The sequence below is a fragment of the Capricornis sumatraensis genome, chromosome 18, assembly GCF_032405125.1.
Source record: "Capricornis sumatraensis isolate serow.1 chromosome 18, serow.2, whole genome shotgun sequence".
Taxonomy (NCBI): domain Eukaryota; kingdom Metazoa; phylum Chordata; class Mammalia; order Artiodactyla; family Bovidae; genus Capricornis; species Capricornis sumatraensis.
The window spans coordinates 55,366,671-55,387,448 of NC_091086.1; the positions used below are offsets into that span (position 1 = coordinate 55,366,671).

Genomic DNA, 20,778 nt, shown 5'->3' on the forward strand with positions numbered 1-20,778 from the left:
GTGATTGTGACTGAATGTATGTCAAGTATATAACTGTTTCAGGGGCTAGTGCATAACCTCTTTTAATGTCTAAAAGCTTACAGGTTTAGTACCTTCAATAAATATAGGGATTTTTGTTATACTGATTTTTTTCCCATTGGATTTGGATATCAAATGATTCAGTGAAGCTACTGTAAAGGTTAAAAATAATTGCAGGTAATAATTTCCCCATTGATTTTTCCACTACCAAAAAAGTGATATACACATATGCAGACACCAAAATTTTCAAAACTGAGTAATCGTAAAACTTATTTTATGAAATATTGCAAGTTGTATTTCATTTGGAATTCCAAGAGACCTAGGAGGGGATTGGTGGTAAGGCCAGGACCTGGATACGAGTTAGTGAGAACGGGAGATATCAACCTCTGAGTATAATTGTGCTCTTAAAGGAAAATTTCAAAATTCTGCCCTTTTTTGTTAAGTTTTATTGGGATATAGTTGCTTTACAATGTTGTGTTAGTTTCTATTGTGCAGCAAAGTGAATCAGTTTTATGTAAAAAATTTCCTTTTTATTAACTACTTTACAGTCTTAACCAATTCCAACTTGCTTTCCAGAGACATATTCCTTAGAAAAGAAAAATTATCTGTTGAATCTTTGTTCTCAAGGGGACTTGAATAATAAATTTATACATAAAATTCAACATGTCAGTGATGTATTTCAAGTTAAAAGCAATCTGTAGAATTTATAAGTCTTAACACAATATTTTAGTAACATTTTAACTAAATATTTTTTAGGCATGGCAACCCAATCCATTATTCTTTCCTGGCGAATCCCATGAACAGAGGAGCCTGGCAGGTGACAGTCCATAGGGTCACAAACAGTTGAACATAACTGAAGCCACTGAGCATGCATGCACTCACCCAGAATCTTACTGCATGTGTCCCGATACATCCATGGTCTGTAGTTCCCACACCTCCTGCGGTGACAGAAATCTCCCATTCCCAGTGGACCTGTCTTACTTGTGCTCAGCACACTGGAAACTAGCCAGGGTGTCTTCTAGATAAGAGCATTAAAAGTGTAAGTTTTAATCATAATAACATCTATTCATTATTAAATAATGCAGGACATTTCAAAACAGTGCAAGGGAAATCTGGTGACCTGAGTTATATCTCTGGTTATGACACTAACTCTTGGAGACTGAGCACATCACATAACATTACTCTTGAAATTGTTTCCCTATCCATCAGCTTAAGTTCTAAGAGAAGAAAATTATCTCTGAAGTTCAGTTTAAAACTACTTGATCATATATTTGGTGCTAAGGTCAGGGTTGATTTCTCCATTAGGTAGAATAGGAAGGCTATAGTCCATAGGATGGTAAGAAGCTGGACATGACTGAGCGACTAAGCACACTACGCTGATGCACTGGGATGACCCAGAGGGATGGGTGGGGAGGGAGGTGGGAGGGGGATTCAGGATTGGGAACACATGTACACCCATGGTGGATTCATGTTGATGTATGGCAAAACTAATACAATATTGTAAAGTAAAAAAAATAATAAACACAAAGTAGGTACAGAGCTTAGGATCCTCATTATTTTGGGGGAAGGGGACCTTGAAAAATGTTTGTATTTTTTAAGTCAGAGGAAAAATTAAATTTTAAGTCAAAGATAATACTTCAATAAATAATATTAATATGTGTGTCTTTATTTGAATGCTGTTGAAAAATAAATTTTCTAATATTATTTTATCAACAAAGAAGCCCTTGAAGGCAAACTGTCCAGAGAAGTCATAACACAGCCCTAGCTATGGTGGACAAAATTGTGGCTGAAAGGTTAGAAGATTTGGAATTCACATTGTAATAGACCTGGGCTTCAATTTAGATTTGAATTTAGTCATCTTAGAATTGTGTCAAAGAAAGTGAAATCGTTTCCTTTCATCAGTGCACAGTCTTCTTTTTTCCTCTGAGCTTTGCACATTTTCCCCTTATTCATGACCCATCATGTACTTATGACCCATTTTTCTAATTCCTAGAACACAATTCCATCCCATTGTGTTCCCACAACTCAGTTTAATTCCTGCGCTTATCTGCAAACTTGTGCGCATGTGTGCTCACACAACATGCACACCCATACACACGCAATGACACCCTGCTTCCTTTTCCCGATGTCAGCTAAACCATGATTTCCTCCAAAAAGATGTCTCAGACCACCTGTGTTTAGATTAGATCTTCCTTTCACCCATCCACACTGTTCAATCTTGGATACTGAGAACCATCTAGCTTCTCACTGAAATGTAACAACTTTCATATTGCAAAATACAAGGCACAGGGACAATACTCCATAAACACTGCCAAGAGAATAATTCTGAACCTCAGTAGCCTCATTTATAGAATGAAAATTCTAAACCTACTCCACTCAGATAGGTAAAATCACATACACACCAAATTCTGTGGCTAGTTCATTGAGGAGTTCATCATAATATCACATACTACTCCAAGGATTTAAAAAAACCAATAGTATGCTTTAGTCTAGAGACTATACTTAGGCACTGATAGCTTTTTAAAAAGTTCAATAAGTATGAGAAGTTAAATCTTATATTCCCTTTTTGGTTCAGCTGAAAACTATGATGAAATTACTACTTAGGATTGAGCCAAACATTATGAAAATTGGACATAAATGATGACAGGTCTCTTTATGTCCTCAGAAGTTGAAATATAACTGATACAATGCTTTGCCAGTTGTATATTTCAGCTACAGATATATAATTTTGGAGTTAATTCTTTTTATGTAATGGGCCTCCAGGTAGAGATAATGTAGGCTATCTACAATGGCCTTTCTGCTGCTGCTGCTGCTGCTGCTGCTAAGTCGCTTCAGTCGTGTCCGACTCTGTGCTACCCCATAGACAGCAGTCCACCAGGCTCCGCCGTCCCTGGGATTCTCCAGGTTAGAACACTGGAGTGGGGTGCCATTTCCTTCTCCAATGCATGAAAGTGAAAAGTCAAAGTGAAGTCGCTCAGTCGTGTCCGACTCAGCGACCCCATGGACTGCAGCCCACCAGGCTCCTCCGTCCATGGGATTTTCCAGGCAAGAATACTGGAGTAGGGTGCTGTTGCCTTCTCCAATGGCCTTTCTAGTAATGTGCAAATGCTGAAGCATTTTTATGGTTAAAAAGTACTGTTGATAAAATTTATTGCTTCTTTTATTTAAGCCTGACCATCTATCTCATCAGTGCCACCAAGATCTATCTTTTATCACTGTGCTTATACTCATGTAATAACTATACTTTTATGTTAAGTATATTTTATTCATTCATTGTATATCTCCACATGTGCCCTAATTTGGACTAATTTTCACAAATGAGTATCAGCTATAGTTTTTGCACTTTCAAGTATAACAATAAGAACTCATTTTGCATTACTCAGTGAAGTACCTATGTCACACATTCACATAGTAAAGTAAGCTGAAGTAAGCAGTGCTTGTTTATACAGTATTAGTGCCTGCACAGAAGGTCTTTATAGAAACACATTCGAATGGGAATGATGTTTAAGGGGTTCTATTTTCCAGCTATGGATATTTTTTCTTACATTCTATTAATAATGTGAAAATGAGAAATGACACCCATCGTGGGTAGGAATTCCTAGTCAAACTCCCAAACTCTCTCTCCCTATCTCTTCACTCACTGATTTTTAGAAACAGTTCAAGTCCTGGATCAGAGAAAATTGGGTACCAGATGGCTTTTATCCTAACATCTTCAAGTTACCCTGAGAGCATTCTTGCTACCAATTGCCACGTAATGAAATAAATCCTGCTACAGCAGAATAAGACTTCCAGGAAGCAGCAGGTGTAATGTCACAGCTGTATTAGCAGTGCTAACTTGTTCGTGGATCAGGTTACGTCTGGGACTGTCACGCTGGCTGTTGAAGTTAAAAAGACTGCTGAGAAGGTAGCAAAAACTCTTGGGTGCTATTCTTTACCTTATTAACAAGAATCTTAGAGAAAAGTGGCCTCACCAAGTTACGTGTTTCACTCGGCAGTGCTTCTCTTTACCCCAGTATGAGCTTTATCCAGCCATTGCCTAGGATTTATATGGGTTATATCTACTTTTGCAAATTATCTTGTTAAGATGTTACCATGTATAGCTGGAGAAGTGTATTGCTGGTTTATGTGCAAGACATATGCCTGGAGAATAAAATTAATTTGGAAAGATCTTGCTTGAGTGGGGAATCTGTGAAGATTTTGAATCGGAGAAGTATAGCAAGGATGAAGCTTCTTGGAATTCTGTCTAAATTGACAATAATCCTCACAATGTTTGGTAATTTATCTGAGACTAGCAAATCTTAGAGTTTATTTTTCATTCAACAATGATATGTCGATTGTCTATTTGACTAATGTCTTGTGTGAGGGCTGTGGTGTTATATATAAAGAGAATATAAGCATAAAATGGTATAAATGGTCCTCGACATGTGGTTGTGATTTTTTTTTTTTTTAGAGGGAGGAACCACGTTTCCCTCTCATTGAAATATTCTAGAAAAACAATAATATTCAACCCAGTTCAAAAAAATTTACTGAACCCTTGTGCAATCTCTGGGCTTCTCTGGGTGGCTCAATGGTAAAGAATCCACCTGCAAATGCAAGAGACACAGGTTCCTTCCCTAGGTCAGGAAGATCCCCTGGAGAAGGATATGTCAACCCACACCAGTATTCTTGCCTGGAAAATCCCATGGACAGAGGAGCCTGGTGGGCTGCAGTCCATGGGGTCACAAGAGAGAGGGACACAACTAAATAGCAATTGTGCAATCCCCATATTAGCAACTATGGATGCAAGACATAGATTCTGCTTTAAACTTACAATCTAAACAGAGACACATATGCAAATACATACTTAAAATAGAGTGATAAATATTCAATGTAGAATTATGTATTTTCTATGACATTAGAGCACAGTAGGTAATGTGTAATGAACTCTTGGAAAATATGATCAAGCATATGGACTCATATTATTTGAGTCCTTAGTGTAATGCTTTGATTCAATTATCTCGCAAAATGCTTCATACTAGATCCATAAAATGGTATCAGCTGCATAAAAAGGAAGTATTTAGTATGCACTGGCTCATTTTAATTGTATAAACACACCTGAAAAATGTTCCTTTATTTCTCAGTGCTGAAATTTCATTAGATTGTATTGGTGCTATGAAACTCTAAAAGGATTAAAATTGTTCATCCATGGAGGCTTGGGTTCGGTCTCAATAATCTTTAGCACTTTCTATTACGATTATAAATGGTAAAATTAAAGGGAATAAAAACTAGAACATTAAGATTCTAATCAACATAATCAACTGACTTGAAGAATGACTAATTCCCTTTATTAAGGATGGATTGCAGTTTAATTGATCACCTGTTATATGTGGAGACCTAATTAATAATTGAGATAAGTCAAAATGCCTATTTTATTTTGTGATCTGATGTTCTTGGCTTCCTATGTAATAAAATTAATATTCTATATAGAAAATAATGGTAATGATAAATATTTCAGAAGAATAATAAAGGCTGTGATTACAGAGATGAAATAATATTCAATGGGACAAATGCTTTAAAATGTACACATAGAGGAAAGCATAGTTTGTAGTATGAGAATAATTGCTGTAATGTGTGTAATGTGTGTGGTTTGAATTAGATTTTTCTAGTTAAACATATCCAAAAAATGATTGATTATTTAGAAGACGTGTCTGATCTTCCTACAATTGGAAAACAACATCTTATGTGTTATTTTTATTTTTCCATCAGTGTAATAAGCAGCACACCAGGCCTATAAAGCATTAAATAGGAAAAAGTCAAATGTTTTGATGATGAACTTCCAAGCAGGTGGTTCAGCTGTATTGACATTACAAGGGGGTTGTTAGAAATGCAAAATCTATGCCTCACCCAAGACATGCTGAATGAGATCATGGATATTTAATAAAAGCCCCAGGAGATATGAATATGTATTAAAGTTTGGAATTGTGGGAAGGCAGAATGGTAAGGGATGCTAATGTATTGATCTTAAACCTCATGTGGTATTTGTATTAAATTATTTTTGAGAGTAAATAAATGTAGTTTTATAAGTTCTTCAAAATAAAATATGTTAACTAAATATGAAGCTATAGAATTTCATTAATTTTTAGCATTTTTTAAACACCAAGCAATATTTCAACTGCAGTCACAACCCAATTGATTCCTTCTGAGTATAACTGTTTAAAATTTCAAAGAAGTACAACTTCTTTATATAATATTTTTATACTCTAAATTTAGCTTTAGTTTTTTACTGTGAGTAGCCCAACTTATTCAGAAAGGCTATTTTATAAACATATGAATTACTTAATTCAAGAAATGTTTAAACACACACACACACATACACACATATATATATATATATATATATATATATATGTACAACAACATCCTATTCACCAGTGAGGGAAATTCAATAAAGTATAATTACCTCAGCAAAATTTAGAGTTGTGTATTAGTGGAAGAGTAGTTTATATACATAAAACTTACATGTCAGACTTGAAATTAAACAATTGAAAATAATGTGAAATAAAATTTAAAACTCATATGGTTCAAGATATTGCTACTAATTAATGAATTATCAAGTACAGGTATTATCTCCCCAGTAGCAGACTCATTTTAAAAATGTTGATTTGGGTCTTGATGAAGTGGGTTTTTGAAATTAATTTAGCTAATATCTTGTATGATATGTTTTAAATAAGAAAGATTAAGGTTAAGAAATCTGTTACTAGATGTTCATTCATTTTTTATGAAATGATGATTTAAAGCAGTGCTGTTGTTCAGTCAATCAGTCCTGTCTGACTCTTTGAGACTCCATGCACTGCAACATATCAGGCTTCCCTGTCCATAACCAACTCACAGAACTTGCTCTAACTCATGACCATGCAATTATCTCATTCTCTGTCATCCCCTTCTCCTCCTACCTTCAGTCTTTCCCAGAATCAGGGTCTTTTCCAATAAGTCAGTTCTTCACAACAGGTGGCCAGAGTATTGTAGCTTCAGGTTTAGCATCAGTCCTTCCAATAAATATTCAGAATTGATTTCCTTTAGGGTTGACTGGTTTGATCTCCTTGCTGTCCAAAGGACTCTTAAGAGTCTTCTCCAACACCACAGTTCAAAAGTATCAATTCTTTGGTGCTCAGCCTTCTTTATGGTCCACCTCTCACATCCATACATAACTATTGGAAAAACCATAGCTTTGACCATATGGAAATTTGTTGGCAAAGGACTTTGTTGAAAAGTACTTCCTCTGCTTTTTTATATGCTGTATAAGTTTGTCATAGCTTTTCTTCCAAGGAGCAAGCATCTTTTAATTTCATTTCTACAGACACCATCTGCAGTGATTTTGGAGCCCAAGAAATTAAAGTCCATCCCTGTTTCCATTGTTTCCCCATCTATTTGCCATGAAGTGATGGGACCGGATGCTATGATCTTCATTTTCTGAATGTTGAGTTTTAAGCCAACTTTTTCACTTTCCTCTTTTACCTTCATCGCAAGGCTCTTTAGTTCCTCTTTGATTTCTGCCATAAGGGTGGTGTCATCTGCATATCTGAGGTTACTGATTTTTCTCCCAGCAATTTTGATTCCAGCTTGTGCTTCATCCAGTCCAGCATTTCACATGAGGTAATTTGCCTATAAGTTAGGTAAGCAAAGTGACAATATATGACCTAGACCTACTCCTTTCCCAATTTGAAACCAGTCTGTTGTTCCATGTCCAGTTCTCACTGTTGCTTCTTAATCTGCATACAGATTTCTCAGGAGGCAGATAATGTGGTCTGGTATTCTCACTTCTTTTAAGCATTTTCCACAGTTTGTTGTGATCCACACAGTCAAAGGCTTTTGCATAGTCAATGAAGGAGAAGTAGATTTTTTTTTTTCTGAAATTATCTTGCTTTTTCAATGATCCATAGATCTTGGCAATTTGACCTGTGGTTCCTCTGCCTTTTCTAAATCCAGCTTGAACATCTGGGAGTTCTCAGTTCACATACTGTTTAGCCTAGCTTTGATAATTTTGAGCATTACTTTGATAGTGTGTGAGATGAGTATGATTGTGCGGTAGTATGAACATTCTTTGGCACTGCCTTTCTTTGGGATTGCAGTGAAAACTATCTTTTTCAAGTCTTGTGGCCACTGCTGAGTTTTCCAAATTTCCTGACATATTGAGTGCAGCACTTTCACAGCATCATCTTTTAGGATTTGAGATAGCTCATCTGGAATTCCATCATCTCCACTAGCTTTGTTTGTCGTGATGCTTCCTAAGGCCCACTTGACTTCACACTCCAAAATGTCTGGCTCTAAGTGAGCTTCACATCATTGTGGTTATCTGGGTCATGAATATCTCTTTTGTGTAGTTCCTCTGTGTATTCTTGCCACCTCTTCTTAGTATCTTCTGCTTCTTTTAGGTCCATATTATTTCTATCCTTATTGTGTCCATCTTTGCATGAAATGTTCCCTTGGTATCTCTAATTTTCTTGAAGAGATCTCTAATCTTTCCCATTCTATTATTTTCCTCTATTTCTTTGCATTGATCACGTGGGAAGCCTTTCTTATATCTCCTTGCTATTCTACATTCATATGGATATATCCTTCCTTTTCTCCTTTACTTTTCACTTCTCTTCTTTTCTCAGCTATTTATAGGGTCTCATCAGAGAACCATTTTGCCTTTTTGCATTTCTTTTTCTTGGGGATGGTTTTGATCACTGCCTCTGGTACAATGTAATGACCTTCTGCCCATAGTTCTTTAGGCAGTCTATCAGATCTAATCTCTTGAATCTATTTGTCATTCCCACTTATAATTGTAAGGAATTTTATTTAGGTCATACCTGAATGGCCTAGTGGTTTTCGCTACTTTCTTCAATTTAAGACTGAATTTGGCAATAAGGAGTTCATAATCTGAACCACAGTCACTTCCTGGTCTTTTTTACTTTTTTGCTGACTGTATAGAGCTTCTCCATCTTTGGCTGCAAAGAATATAATCAATCTGATTTCAGTATTGACCATCTGGTGATGTCTATATGTAGAGTTTTCTCTTGTGTTATTGGAAGAGGGTTTTTACTATGATCAGTGCCTTCTCTTGGCTAAACTCTGTTAGACTTTGCCCTGCTTCATTTTATACTCCAAAGCCAAACTTACCTGTTACTCCAGGTATCTCTTGACTTTCTACTTTTGCATTCTAGTCCCCTATGATGAAAATGACATTTGTTCTTTGGTATGTGTTAGTTTTAAAGGTCATGTAGGTGTGGTGGCACATTAAGTGGGAGATTGGGGTGGGAAGAACTTAGAGCCATGAAGGGAAAAAAAAAAGCAAGGGACTATATTGACTGACCATGTAATAGGTGTACTTGGTGAAATGGAAGCATCAGTGTGTGTGTGTGTGTGTGTGTGTTATTCCATTAGTCATGTCTGACTCTTTGAGACCCCGTGAAGTATAGACCTCCAGGCTCCTGTGTCCATTGGATTCTCCAGGCAAGGATACTGGAGTGGGTAGTCATTTCCTTCTCCAGAGGATCTTCCCAACCCAGGGATTGAACCTGCATCTCCTGCATTGGGAAATCAACTCTAAATATTCATTGCAAGGACTGTTCCTTTGGCCAACAGATGTGAAGAGCCCACTCATTAGGAAAGACTTGGATGATGGGAAAGATTGAAGGCAAAAGGAGAAGGGGACAGAAGAGGATGAGTTTGATAGATAACATCACTGACTCAATGGACATGAATTTGAGCAAACTCCGAGAGATAGTAGAGGACAGAGGAGTCTGGCATGGGGTTGCAAAGAGTTGGATGTCACTTAGCAACTGAACAACAACAAACTGGAATAATTATTATTTGTAACATTTATAATGAAGGAATAAGGCTTTGAAAAAGTTAATAAGTAGGTTTCTAGCAACATAGAACATACCTGGGAAAAATTAACATTAAGCAAATTAACCTGGTTTGTTTTGCATAATTTACTATTTCTATTTCATTTTGTGTGTGTTTATGAACTGCTGATATTTTTTTGGAGTAGTTTTGTGTTTCCAAGAAAATAGAGAAGATACAGAGTCTTCCCATATACCCACTGCCTCCACAACTGCAGGTCCTTTCTCATTATCAATGTCCCTCTCCAAAATGCAACATTTTTTTTTACTGAGGAGGGACCTACTCTAAACCATCCTCAAGGTCCTTAGAGTTCACTCTTGGGTGCTGTGCATTCTGTGGCTCTGAACGAATGTTTAAGGACAAATGTATAAGCTTTTTGAAGATCCTGTGGATACATCCTTTTGTTCAGAGATTCTTTCCTCAGCCAAACTGAGGAAAATTTGAGGGGTGGGGCAGGAGAAGCATTCTATAGTCTCTGACTAGTTCTTAGTCTTTCAGTGATTCTGTGCCTCTGGACTGAACTTCACAAATGTTTCTCAAGGTTTTCTCACTCCTTAGGTGGGCCAGAATGTATTTCCTCTTTCCCTATGTAAGGTGGTCGAGTGGTAGAGAACTTGCCTGCTAGTTCAGGAGACATAAGAGACATGTGTTCGAACCCTAGGTTGTGAAGATCCCCTGGAAAAGGGCCTTCCAACCCACTCCAGTATTCTTGCCTGGAGAATCCCATGGACGGAGGAGCCTGGTGGGTTACAGTCCCTAGGGTTGAAAAGCCACTACTGAAGCAACTTTGCACACGGGCAGTTCTCCAGCAGGTTAGGCTCTGGTTGACTAATTTCCCCTGAGGGCTGGCCTTATTAAGAGCAGAATGATCTGATGTATGTAAAAATGTTTCCTTTACCCTCTCCCTGGAGAAACACAAGGGGATTTTTCTCAGATATTTACTGTGGAAACTTGGAGGTGTTCTTGACGGTAAATTGCACCATGTTGAGGACTTTCCTCTTGGAGTTTTTAAATCTCTGAGTTATACTCACTGAACCTCCAGCAGTTTATCAATTACAGTTCAGGTTTGCCACTCCATTACTGGTTCCGGCTGATTTCTGCTAATGAGTCTCTGGTCAGTTAAGCTGCGCTTCCTTCTGTTCATTTATCTGTCTTCAATCTTGGAGGCAGTAGTCCCTGAGTCCCCCTCTATTGTTATGAATCCAAGAAGAGTTGTTATTTTTTTAAGTCTGTTCAGGTTATCTTTGTTTTTAGGATGGAGTGGTATTTTTTAAGCTCCGTCCTTGCTTATGAACTTAAAATGTCATTCTTTTTTAATTGCTTAGTAACATTCCATTTTATGCATATAATACAATTTGTTCATCTATTCACCTGTGACATTGACTTTTCTCTAGCCTTTCCCTATGCACATTTTAGATGAATATCCTTTATTCCACTTGCATAAATGTCTAAATCTGCTTGTCTTATTGGTACTGTAACAACTCACAAACTGAATGACTTAAAATATTACAGATTTATCTATTAGATCTCTAGAGGTCAAAGGGCTTCCCAGTGGCTCAGTAGTAAAGAATCTGCCTGCCAATGCAGAAGACATGCACTTGATCCCTGGATAGGAGTGATCCACTGGAGAAGGAAATGGCAACCCACTCCATTATTCTTGCCTGGAGAATTCCATGGATAGAGGGGATTGGTGGGCTACAGTTCACAGGGTCACAAAGGAGCTGGACAAAACTTAGCAGCTGAACAACAGCAAAAGGTCAAAAGTCTAAAATCAAGATTTCTCCCTGGGTGAAGGGGAAGACGATGCTCCAGGGGAGTAGCCATTGTTTGGTTTCTTTATCTTCTAGGGTGGCCTGTAATCCTTATCTACTGCACTCTTACTTGGGACACTCTAACCTCCAGCATCTGTGATCATCTCTTTTACTGACTGATCCTCCTGCCTCCCTCTTATGAGGCCCCCTGTGATTACCTTGTATATGTGTGTTCAGTTGCTTAGTCGTGTCCACAGTAGTGTTCAACTCTCGCAACCGCATGAACCCGTCAGGCTCCTCTGTCTATGGAATGTTTCCAGGCAAGAATAATGGAGCAGGTTGTCATTTCCTACTGCAGTGTATCTTCCTGACCTAGGGATTGAAACTGTGTCTCTTAAATCTCCTGAATTGGTAGGCAGATTCTTTAGCACTGCACCACCTGGGAAACACCTGTGATCATATTCAAAGAAAATAAAAGTGCTAGTCACTCAGTCATGTCACAAAGTGACTCTTTGTGACCCCGTGGACTGTAGCCCCCACAAGCTCCTCTGCCCATGGGATTTCCCAGGCAAGAATACTGGAGTAGGCTGCCATTCCCTTCTCCAGGGGATCTTCCCAGCCCAGGGACTGAACCCAAGTCTCCCGCATTGCAGGCAGTTTCTTTACTGTCTGAGCCACCACTGATTTTGTCTAAATGATCCAGGGTAATTTCCTAGATCCCCAAGATTTTCAGTGAATCATATCTCTAAAATTTCCTTACCCTGTAAAGTAGCATATATATAGATCCATATTTTAGAATTCAAGATATAAACATCTTTGAGGGGCCATTTTTCAACTTACTACACTGTTTCAAAGAGTTTATCTTATTTGACAATCCCATCAAAGGTGTAAAAGAGTTCTCATTCCTCCACATCCTCACTGACATATGCTTGTCATCAGTCATTTTAGTTTACATTTCTCAAATGATGAATGATGTTGAATATCTTTTCATATATTTTTTGCCCTCTATCTTCTTAAGTGAAGTATCAATTCAAATCTTCTTCCAATTTTTATTGGGTTTTGTGTTTTTTGATGGTTGATTTTGAGAATTCTTTATATATCTGGATACAAGTCTATAATCAGATGATTTACAATGTTATCATATACTCATGCCAGACTAGGATGTGTCTGTATTTCCTCTTAACAATGTCCAAACTCATCAAGTTGTATACAATGAGTATTTCAGCTCTTTGTATTTCAATCTCACCTAAAAAAAGTGGTTAAAAACAAAAAAGTGATAAAGTGATAGCATGAAAAAAATGAAAATACTCAGGTTATATTTGACAAATGTGGACAAGACTTATGTACTGAAATCTACAAAACATGACTGAGAGATACATATAGTGTTCATAGTTCAGGAGAGTCAATGTCATTATGATGCTCATTTTTCTCAAATTTATCTATAGATTCAATTCAATCTCCATTAATATTCCCACAGATTTTTATATATAAAATGCAAGGTAACTATAAAATTTAATGGAAAATGCAAGAAGTTCTAAAATATCCAAAAAAAAAAAAATTAAAAAACTAAAGTTGGAGGACTAAGATTATTTGATTTCCAGACTTACTAATTATACTGATTAAGACAGTGCTCTATGGGTATAAAGATGAACAAACAAGCAAATATATGAGTCCAAAAATATATAAACACACATAGATATACAACTGATTTTTGACGAAGTTACAAAAGCAATTCAGTGGAGAAAGGATGCACTTTTCAGCAAATGGTGCTAGAAAAATTTGATATTCATAAGCAAAACATCAAACTGCAATTCATATCTTGAGCCATATACAAAGTTTGATTCAAATTGGACCATACATGCTAAGAACTTAAACTATAAAACTTCTAAAAGAAAATACAAGAGAAAATGTTTTTGACCTTAAAGTTATGCAAAAATTTTTAGATATGAGATCAAAAGCACAATCTATTGATGAAATAAATTCATATATCTAATTAGTCATGGTTAAATGTATTTTTATTTAAGCTTGTCATTGCTTGAGATGGTTTTATCAAATACATTTATGGAAAATATATTTAAATATATTTTAATTATCTTCAGTTCAGTTCAGTTGCTCAGTTGTGTCCGACTCTTTGCAACCCCATGAATTGCAGCACGCCAGGCCTCCCTGTCCATCACCAGCTCCCAAAGTTCACTCAGACTCACGTCCATCAAGTCAGTGATCCCATTCAGCCATCTCATCCTCTGTCGTCCCCTTCTCCTCCTGTCCTCAATCCCTCCCAGCATCAGAGTCTTTTCCAATGAATCAACTCTTTGCATGAGGTGGCCAAAGTACTGGAGTTTCAGCTTTAGCATCATTCCTTCCAAAGAACACCCAGGCCTGATCTCCTTTAGAATGGACTGGATGAATCTCCTTGCAGTCCAAGGGACTCTCAAGTCTTCTCCAACACCACAGTTCAAAAGCATGAACTCTTCAGTGCTCAGCTTTCTTCACAGTCCAACTCTCATACATCTTAAATCAGTATTAAAATGCATTTAACTATATATTCTTCAGAAAATATTTTATGAAATAATAGAAACTAAAATAATAAGTGAAGTCGCACAGTCGTGTCTGACTCTTTGAGACCCCGTGGAGTGCAGCCCACCAAGGCTCCTCCATCCATGGGATTCTCCAGGCAAGAATACCAGAGTGGGTTGCCATTTCCTTCTCCAGGGGATCTTCCCGACCCAGGGATCGAACCCAGGTTTCCCACATTGCAGACAGACGCTTTAACCTCTGAGCCACAAGGGAAGCCCCAAAACAAAAATGGTATATATGTATATATATATATATATATATATATATATATCTCCAATTGTTTACTAACAACTTTTAAAAATGCAATGTCCTCATCCTCCTTCCTAAAAATATTGATAATTAAGCTTCTAAACCTATAAGTAAAGTTATATTGTATTGAAAATAATCAATATAGCAAGTGCTAGCAAATAGTTTTAAATTTAAAAAAAAGAGTTGAAATGAGAATCTTGCTTCAATAAGTTTTAAAGCTTTCATAGAAGATAAAAGAAACCCTCAGTTATACAAACTCTCCTCTAACTCTTAGGAACAGTATAAATTTCTGGAGAATACTGTCTAGAGTGTTCCGATGCATTTGAAAAGTCAAATATCATTTTGGTAAATGTTCCTATTACTTAGAATCCAATCAATCTGAGTTTCTGTAAAGTCAGTACTTTGTGATGTAAAACCATTTTATGCATCAGATAATTTCTTTTCTCCCCAGTATAGCACTACATGACAGATTTTAATACAGGTTATATCTGTCATGTTGAATGCTTCATGTGCTGTAGAGAGTTCCACAGTCTGGGGAAATACTGCTTCATCTTTAATATTACTTCTGGAGCATATTTTCATTAACCTTTAAATCATCTGAATAATAAAACAAACATACAAATAAGTAAATATATTGCTTAAAAATCTTTGTGAATGAAACCATACATGTAAATGCTGGAGCACTTAAGAATACATTGTCATATTAAAGAAATGCAACTCAATCCTCTTGGTCCTCCAACCACTTTTTATAACATTTTTGGTCTCCCAACCACTTTTTGTTGTATTTTATCATATCCTGAAATAAAATGCATACCTAACTGAAAATAAAAATAAAATAGGAAATTTTAAATAAAAGTAGCCTTAAGAATAATATAAACAAAGAATAAAAGTAATGATGATTTGAAAATATTATTTTCATACATAAATATTTGGGCTTAACTTTATAGAGGAGTTAATGATGCTCAGATGTTTGGATCAATTTATAATTCATGCATTCATTCAATCAGATTGTTTAAGGAACATCTACCATGTGCAAGATTCTGTTCTAGGTACTGTGAAAACAATAGCAAAGAAAAGAGCAAAGTTCCTTTTTTACATGGGATGATGACAGGCAGAATATATGCACAATAAATAATAAATAAAACACATGTATATTGAGATCTAGAAAATATTAGGGGAGGTTTCAAGAAAGATCCAAAGGGAGCAGGGGCTCTACCTATGTGGATAACTACATGGAAAAACATTCCAGTTGGAGAGAAAAAGTAAAGAGGTCCTGGTGGAAGAGAGGGGTATATGAGGTATATTGCAGGCTGAAGCAAGAGGGACACTTGGCTGGAAAAGAGTCAGTTTTGAGTAGTGACCTGAGGGATTGAAGTATAGCATGAGGTCAGAGAGGAGACCAGCAGTTATGAAAAGGAGTACTCAATTGTAGGTCTTTGTGAGATGCTGGGTTTTAATCAAAACGAGGTGCGAAGCCATCAGAGAGTTTTGTGCAAAGAAGTTACATGATCTGATTTACATTGTAGTGGGATTACTGAAAGACTTCCTGGGTAGCTCAAATGGTAAAACAAACTGTAAAGAATCTGCCTGAAATGCAGGAGACTTGGGTTCGATCCGTGGGTTGAGAAGATCCCTTGGTTAAAGGAATGGCAGTCCACTCCAGTATTCTTGCCTGAAGAATAACATGGACAGAGGAGTCTGGTGGGCTATAGTCCATTCATTCACAAACAGTCAGACATGACTGAATAAGTAACACACACACACACACACACACACACACACACACACACTCAGGATTTACCGGAGATACACTGCTGAGAAAAAATAACTGCAGGTGGAGAGCAGTGAGAAGGCTGGGGCATCATGGAATTCCAGATCAGCATAGGGGCAAGTCTGTGGTGATACATTGTGCAAATGTGTCAAAGCTGGAACTTTCAGCATGATTAAATCCTTATACATGGTAGTGTAAATTATGTCACATGTTGATTTACTGTAATTGTGATTTTTATTTTCTGCTCTAGGAAGCTCTCTTTGTTTCACAGATCTACCTGAGAGGGGAGAGAAGAAAGTCTTCAGCTGAAGACACTCAGATTTTTTTTATTTTGGCTTTTTTTATCTTTGAGGTGGATGAAAATTGAAGAAACTGTGCTGCTGTTTAAAATAATTATTTGAATATCATTGCATTGCATGATAAGTGCCTATTTCCTGTAGTTATTAAAAATCACTATTTTGTTTTCAGAATTTTAATTTATGTTAAATTACTCTGGGAAAGTTGACATGTAAAATTAACTACATCTCCACTCTCTACAGGGGTTATAATTCCTAAAAACTAGTAAAGTTCCAAAAGGAAAATAAAATAATAATAATAAGGCTTAATATGTCCTTTCTTTGGAATTTATTTGAAATTATTTGCAATCATCTATTCTTATAGACATCTTACTAGACAAGTCATATCTCCAATGTCATATCTCTAGCAATTACTTTATGTAAGAGAGGGAAGGTAAATATTTTCATTGCTATCATTAATTAATCTTTGTCACATTAAATTTAAAGTGACAGGTAACATTTATAATGTTGTCAACTGACTTTTTTTAATTTGTTTGTTTGTTTGAAGCTTTTGGAAACATGTCCAAAACATTGATGAAATGTTGGAAACCAGTTGAAATACAGTAAAATTCAACCGAATAAAATAAGACTCCTTTTTCTTCATCCACGTTGGAAATTGTCAAGAAGTGAACTATGACAATATATCAATTTTTGCTACTATTTCTACTCTGGGTATGCCTGCCACATTTCTGTTCTCCAGAGATAATGTTCAGAAGGACTCCTGTGCCTCAGAAAAGAATTTTAGGTGCACGTGTACCGAGGAGTGATGGCAAAATACTTCATCGTCAAAAGCGTGGTTGGATGTGGAATCAATTTTTCTTACTGGAGGAATATACAGGATCTGATTACCAATATGTTGGCAAGGTAAGTCTGTATTGAAATTGCAAATATTTACATTCTTTTATACATATATATATATATATATATATATATCATAAGGAATACTTGAAGTTGGTAAAAATTACCATTCTTACAAATTTTATTCTTTAAATATTCCTAAAGCAATATTTGATTATGGAATACAAATTATAATTTTAAAACTATGTAATGAATACGGAATGATAAATATAGGAGTTCACTTACTAGAATTAATTCTGCCTACTACCTCCTGGATTAGAGGCAACAAAATTGCAATTTCAGAATTTGTATTTAAAAATCAATGATTGGAAGAAAACTATATGTCAATCTAGTCACTAAAATTGACAATGCATGAATATTACACATATAGTCTCATTGCTGTTAACTTTAGTGAGGAAGAAAAGATATATTTAGAAGTTCTTTGATATTTTGCAAAATGAGAAAGCAAATGTCATTAGAAACATGACCTAAGGCCAAAAAAATGCTTACTTATAAGAAAATGTATTCCAAATATTAATGTTACTTATTTTTCTAAAGTCCTACCACGGGTACATTTATGTAAGGGAGAAACAAATGGAAAGACAAGCAGTTAAAGTAGTTTTCTAATCAGGATATGATCATATGAGGAGATTTCATGCTGTTCAGTTATAAAAATTTGGGAAGAAAATGATCTGTGGTTAGGAATGGAAGGATAAATGTGACAAAATTAACGATGAATGCTTTTATACACTGGGTTGTATCAATTTCAGTTTTCTTTCTTGGCACCATCTGAATCTAATCAAAATTAGGTAATTTCTTAAAGAAAGAATTATTTTAATGGTGTTATTATTTTTATGGACAGTTTATGAAACTCTGTTAAAGGAAAAAAAAAGTTAAACACACAAAAGGCAAACAGATATAATCACATGTTCTTATAGCTCTAGTGAAGACTATAAAATTATGATAGCTCCATGATTGTGTCAGCAGTTGTTGCATCAACCTAATTAAAATCATGCTTGAAGTTTTTGTCTTCTAAGAAAAAGAATTTGAGAAAATATATGTTCATTGATTTTTAAACACTTTGGTATGTTTTTTCATGTTCCAGTTATTTCAATCCTTTTAAAATTTCTGGCAATATAAGAATGATGGCATTAAAGGTTAAATGTCATATTGACTGGAAGGAGAAAAAAAGAAATGGCAACCCAAGCAATTTTACCAGAAAGCAATCAGTAGTGGACTTATCACAAGTGTCATCTGATCAAATGCCTGAAATCAGAAGGTGAAGGCAAATTTTATGGTTGCTGCAATAGGCAACTTTCAGTTTATGTAACCAACCACATGAAAATATAATAACTGAAATTTGATCCATACAAATTATAAATGGTTTCATTTGGTTCTTCCTAGACATAGCAGTTATTTGCATAGATTTTCCTTCATCTAGTCCTTAATGAGTAATAAATGTTGCTAAATTGATTATTATTGCATTATGTGCTGTTGTGATAGTCAAGCTACTTTATGTGCTTTCATTTGTACTCTCTACAAAAAATATCAATAACTTGAAATCAAAAACTTCATATCTCCTTTTCTAACCCTTAGATTTTAATATTTAGTTGATTGGATTAACCTGAGTTGTATTGGACTGAATTCTCAGAGTGGTGGTCTGGTACCACTTAACTCTTTCGTGGGGAACACTAATGTAGAATTTACATTACTATGGGGTATTAAAGACGGTAAATACTTAAAAGACATATGCATTTTGATAAACAACTCAAGTGCTGCTTCCATAGTCTGCTCTATAAAAGCAAGTCAGAAAACTCTTTAATAAGTAGAGTCATAAGGAAGTTAAAGAATGTGCTCACCAGTTTCTTCTGTGTTCTGAGCTACCAGATCAACAGAAATAAATATATTCAATGCTGTAACTCTGACTTTACTTCTGATATTCAGAGCATCTGTTATTCAGCTTATATTTCAAGTCCATTTTGTATTTCTATCATTTATTCATGTAGTGACCTATGAGTATGTATGCTTGATCTCAGTCTTGTCTGACTCCTGCAACCCCATAGACTGTAGCCTGCCAGACTCCTCCATCCATGGGCTTTTCCAGGGAAGAATACTGGAGTGGGTGGCCATTTCCCTCTCCAGAGGATCTTCCCGACCCAGAAATTGAACCCAGGTCTCCTGCATTTTAGGTGGATTCTCTAATGACTGAGCTACGAGGGAAGCCCAACCTGTGAGATATCTATCTTTAAATTTCCCTTGTCTATTGCCTTATACAATATAATATATATAGTATATGTGCATATTATCATTGAATGTTTATATTGCATTAATTGCTTATATAAAGATCTTATTTTAGAGATAAACATATCAATGTGTGTATGCAAAAAAGATAATATGCAATATAGAATATTTTATAAATGTGCATTTTAATGACTATAATAGGGGCTAAGATATATTCTCTTCATAAGATATAATTTTTTTTTGAAATTTCCTAGATAGTCTTTCCAACATTACTTATAATAAATGTATTACATATTCATTCTTTCAGAAATTCTGGTTCTAGTTTTTACTTTGTTGAAAGTAAATATGTAATATTGATGCTAGGTGATTCAATGAATAGTTTAGTTTAGAGGTAGAAGTTATAATTGTCCCAAATACTAGACACATGGGAAGACAGTGACAGACACTCCATTGTTGTGGGAAACATAGTGGGAGCTCTGAGTAGAGTCAGTGAAGAGACTTACAATGGGGAATTGAGAACAAAACTGAAAAGCACATGCATAAAGAGGGGGAACCTTTACATACCGAGCAGCCAATGTGAGAAAATAAAGTGAAAGTCGCTCAGTAGTGTCTGACTCTGAGACCCCATGGACTATGCAGTCCCTGGAATTCTCCAGTCAAAATACTGGAGTGGGTAGCCTTTCCCTTCTCCAGGGATCAAATCCAGGTCTCCTGAATTGCAGGCAAATTCTTTACCAGCTGACTAACAAGGGAAGCTTGCAAAACAGCCAATAGATCCTGTAAAAAAATGGATGGCATATAATTTCTTAGATAAAAACCCATTACTGCTTACAGAATTAAAGCAAGAGAAAGAACCCCTTGTCCTCATTGGGTTAAAGCAGAAGAAAGCTTAGGAAAAACATGTAACTGGCAGTCTAAACACTCATATATATCCTTGCTACTGCCACTATTTTTCTCTCTCAGTGCTTAAATCAGTTAACTTCTTCTGGCCTTCATTTTCTCATCTACTGTGTGATCATATCAGTGGTTTTGCCTTATATATAAATATATACTTATATTTATATATTTACCACTGAGCCACCAGGGTAGCCTATAATGTACATTATATATACATCAGTTCAGTTCAGTTCAG

General features: G+C 35.9%; 1 protein-coding gene across 2 annotated transcripts in view; it reads left to right on the top strand.

The window, feature by feature from the left end:
* The first annotated feature begins 17,201 nt into the window (after window positions 1-17,201).
* LOC138094401 (cadherin-10) overlaps window positions 17,202-20,778 on the top strand; it is a 108,459-nt gene continuing 104,882 nt past the window's right edge. For both annotated transcript variants that reach the window (XM_068990478.1, XM_068990479.1), the window contains exon 1: window positions 17,202-17,432. In XM_068990478.1, coding sequence (XP_068846579.1) covers window positions 17,202-17,432 — 231 coding nt within the window. The remainder of the gene's footprint in view (window positions 17,433-20,778) is intronic.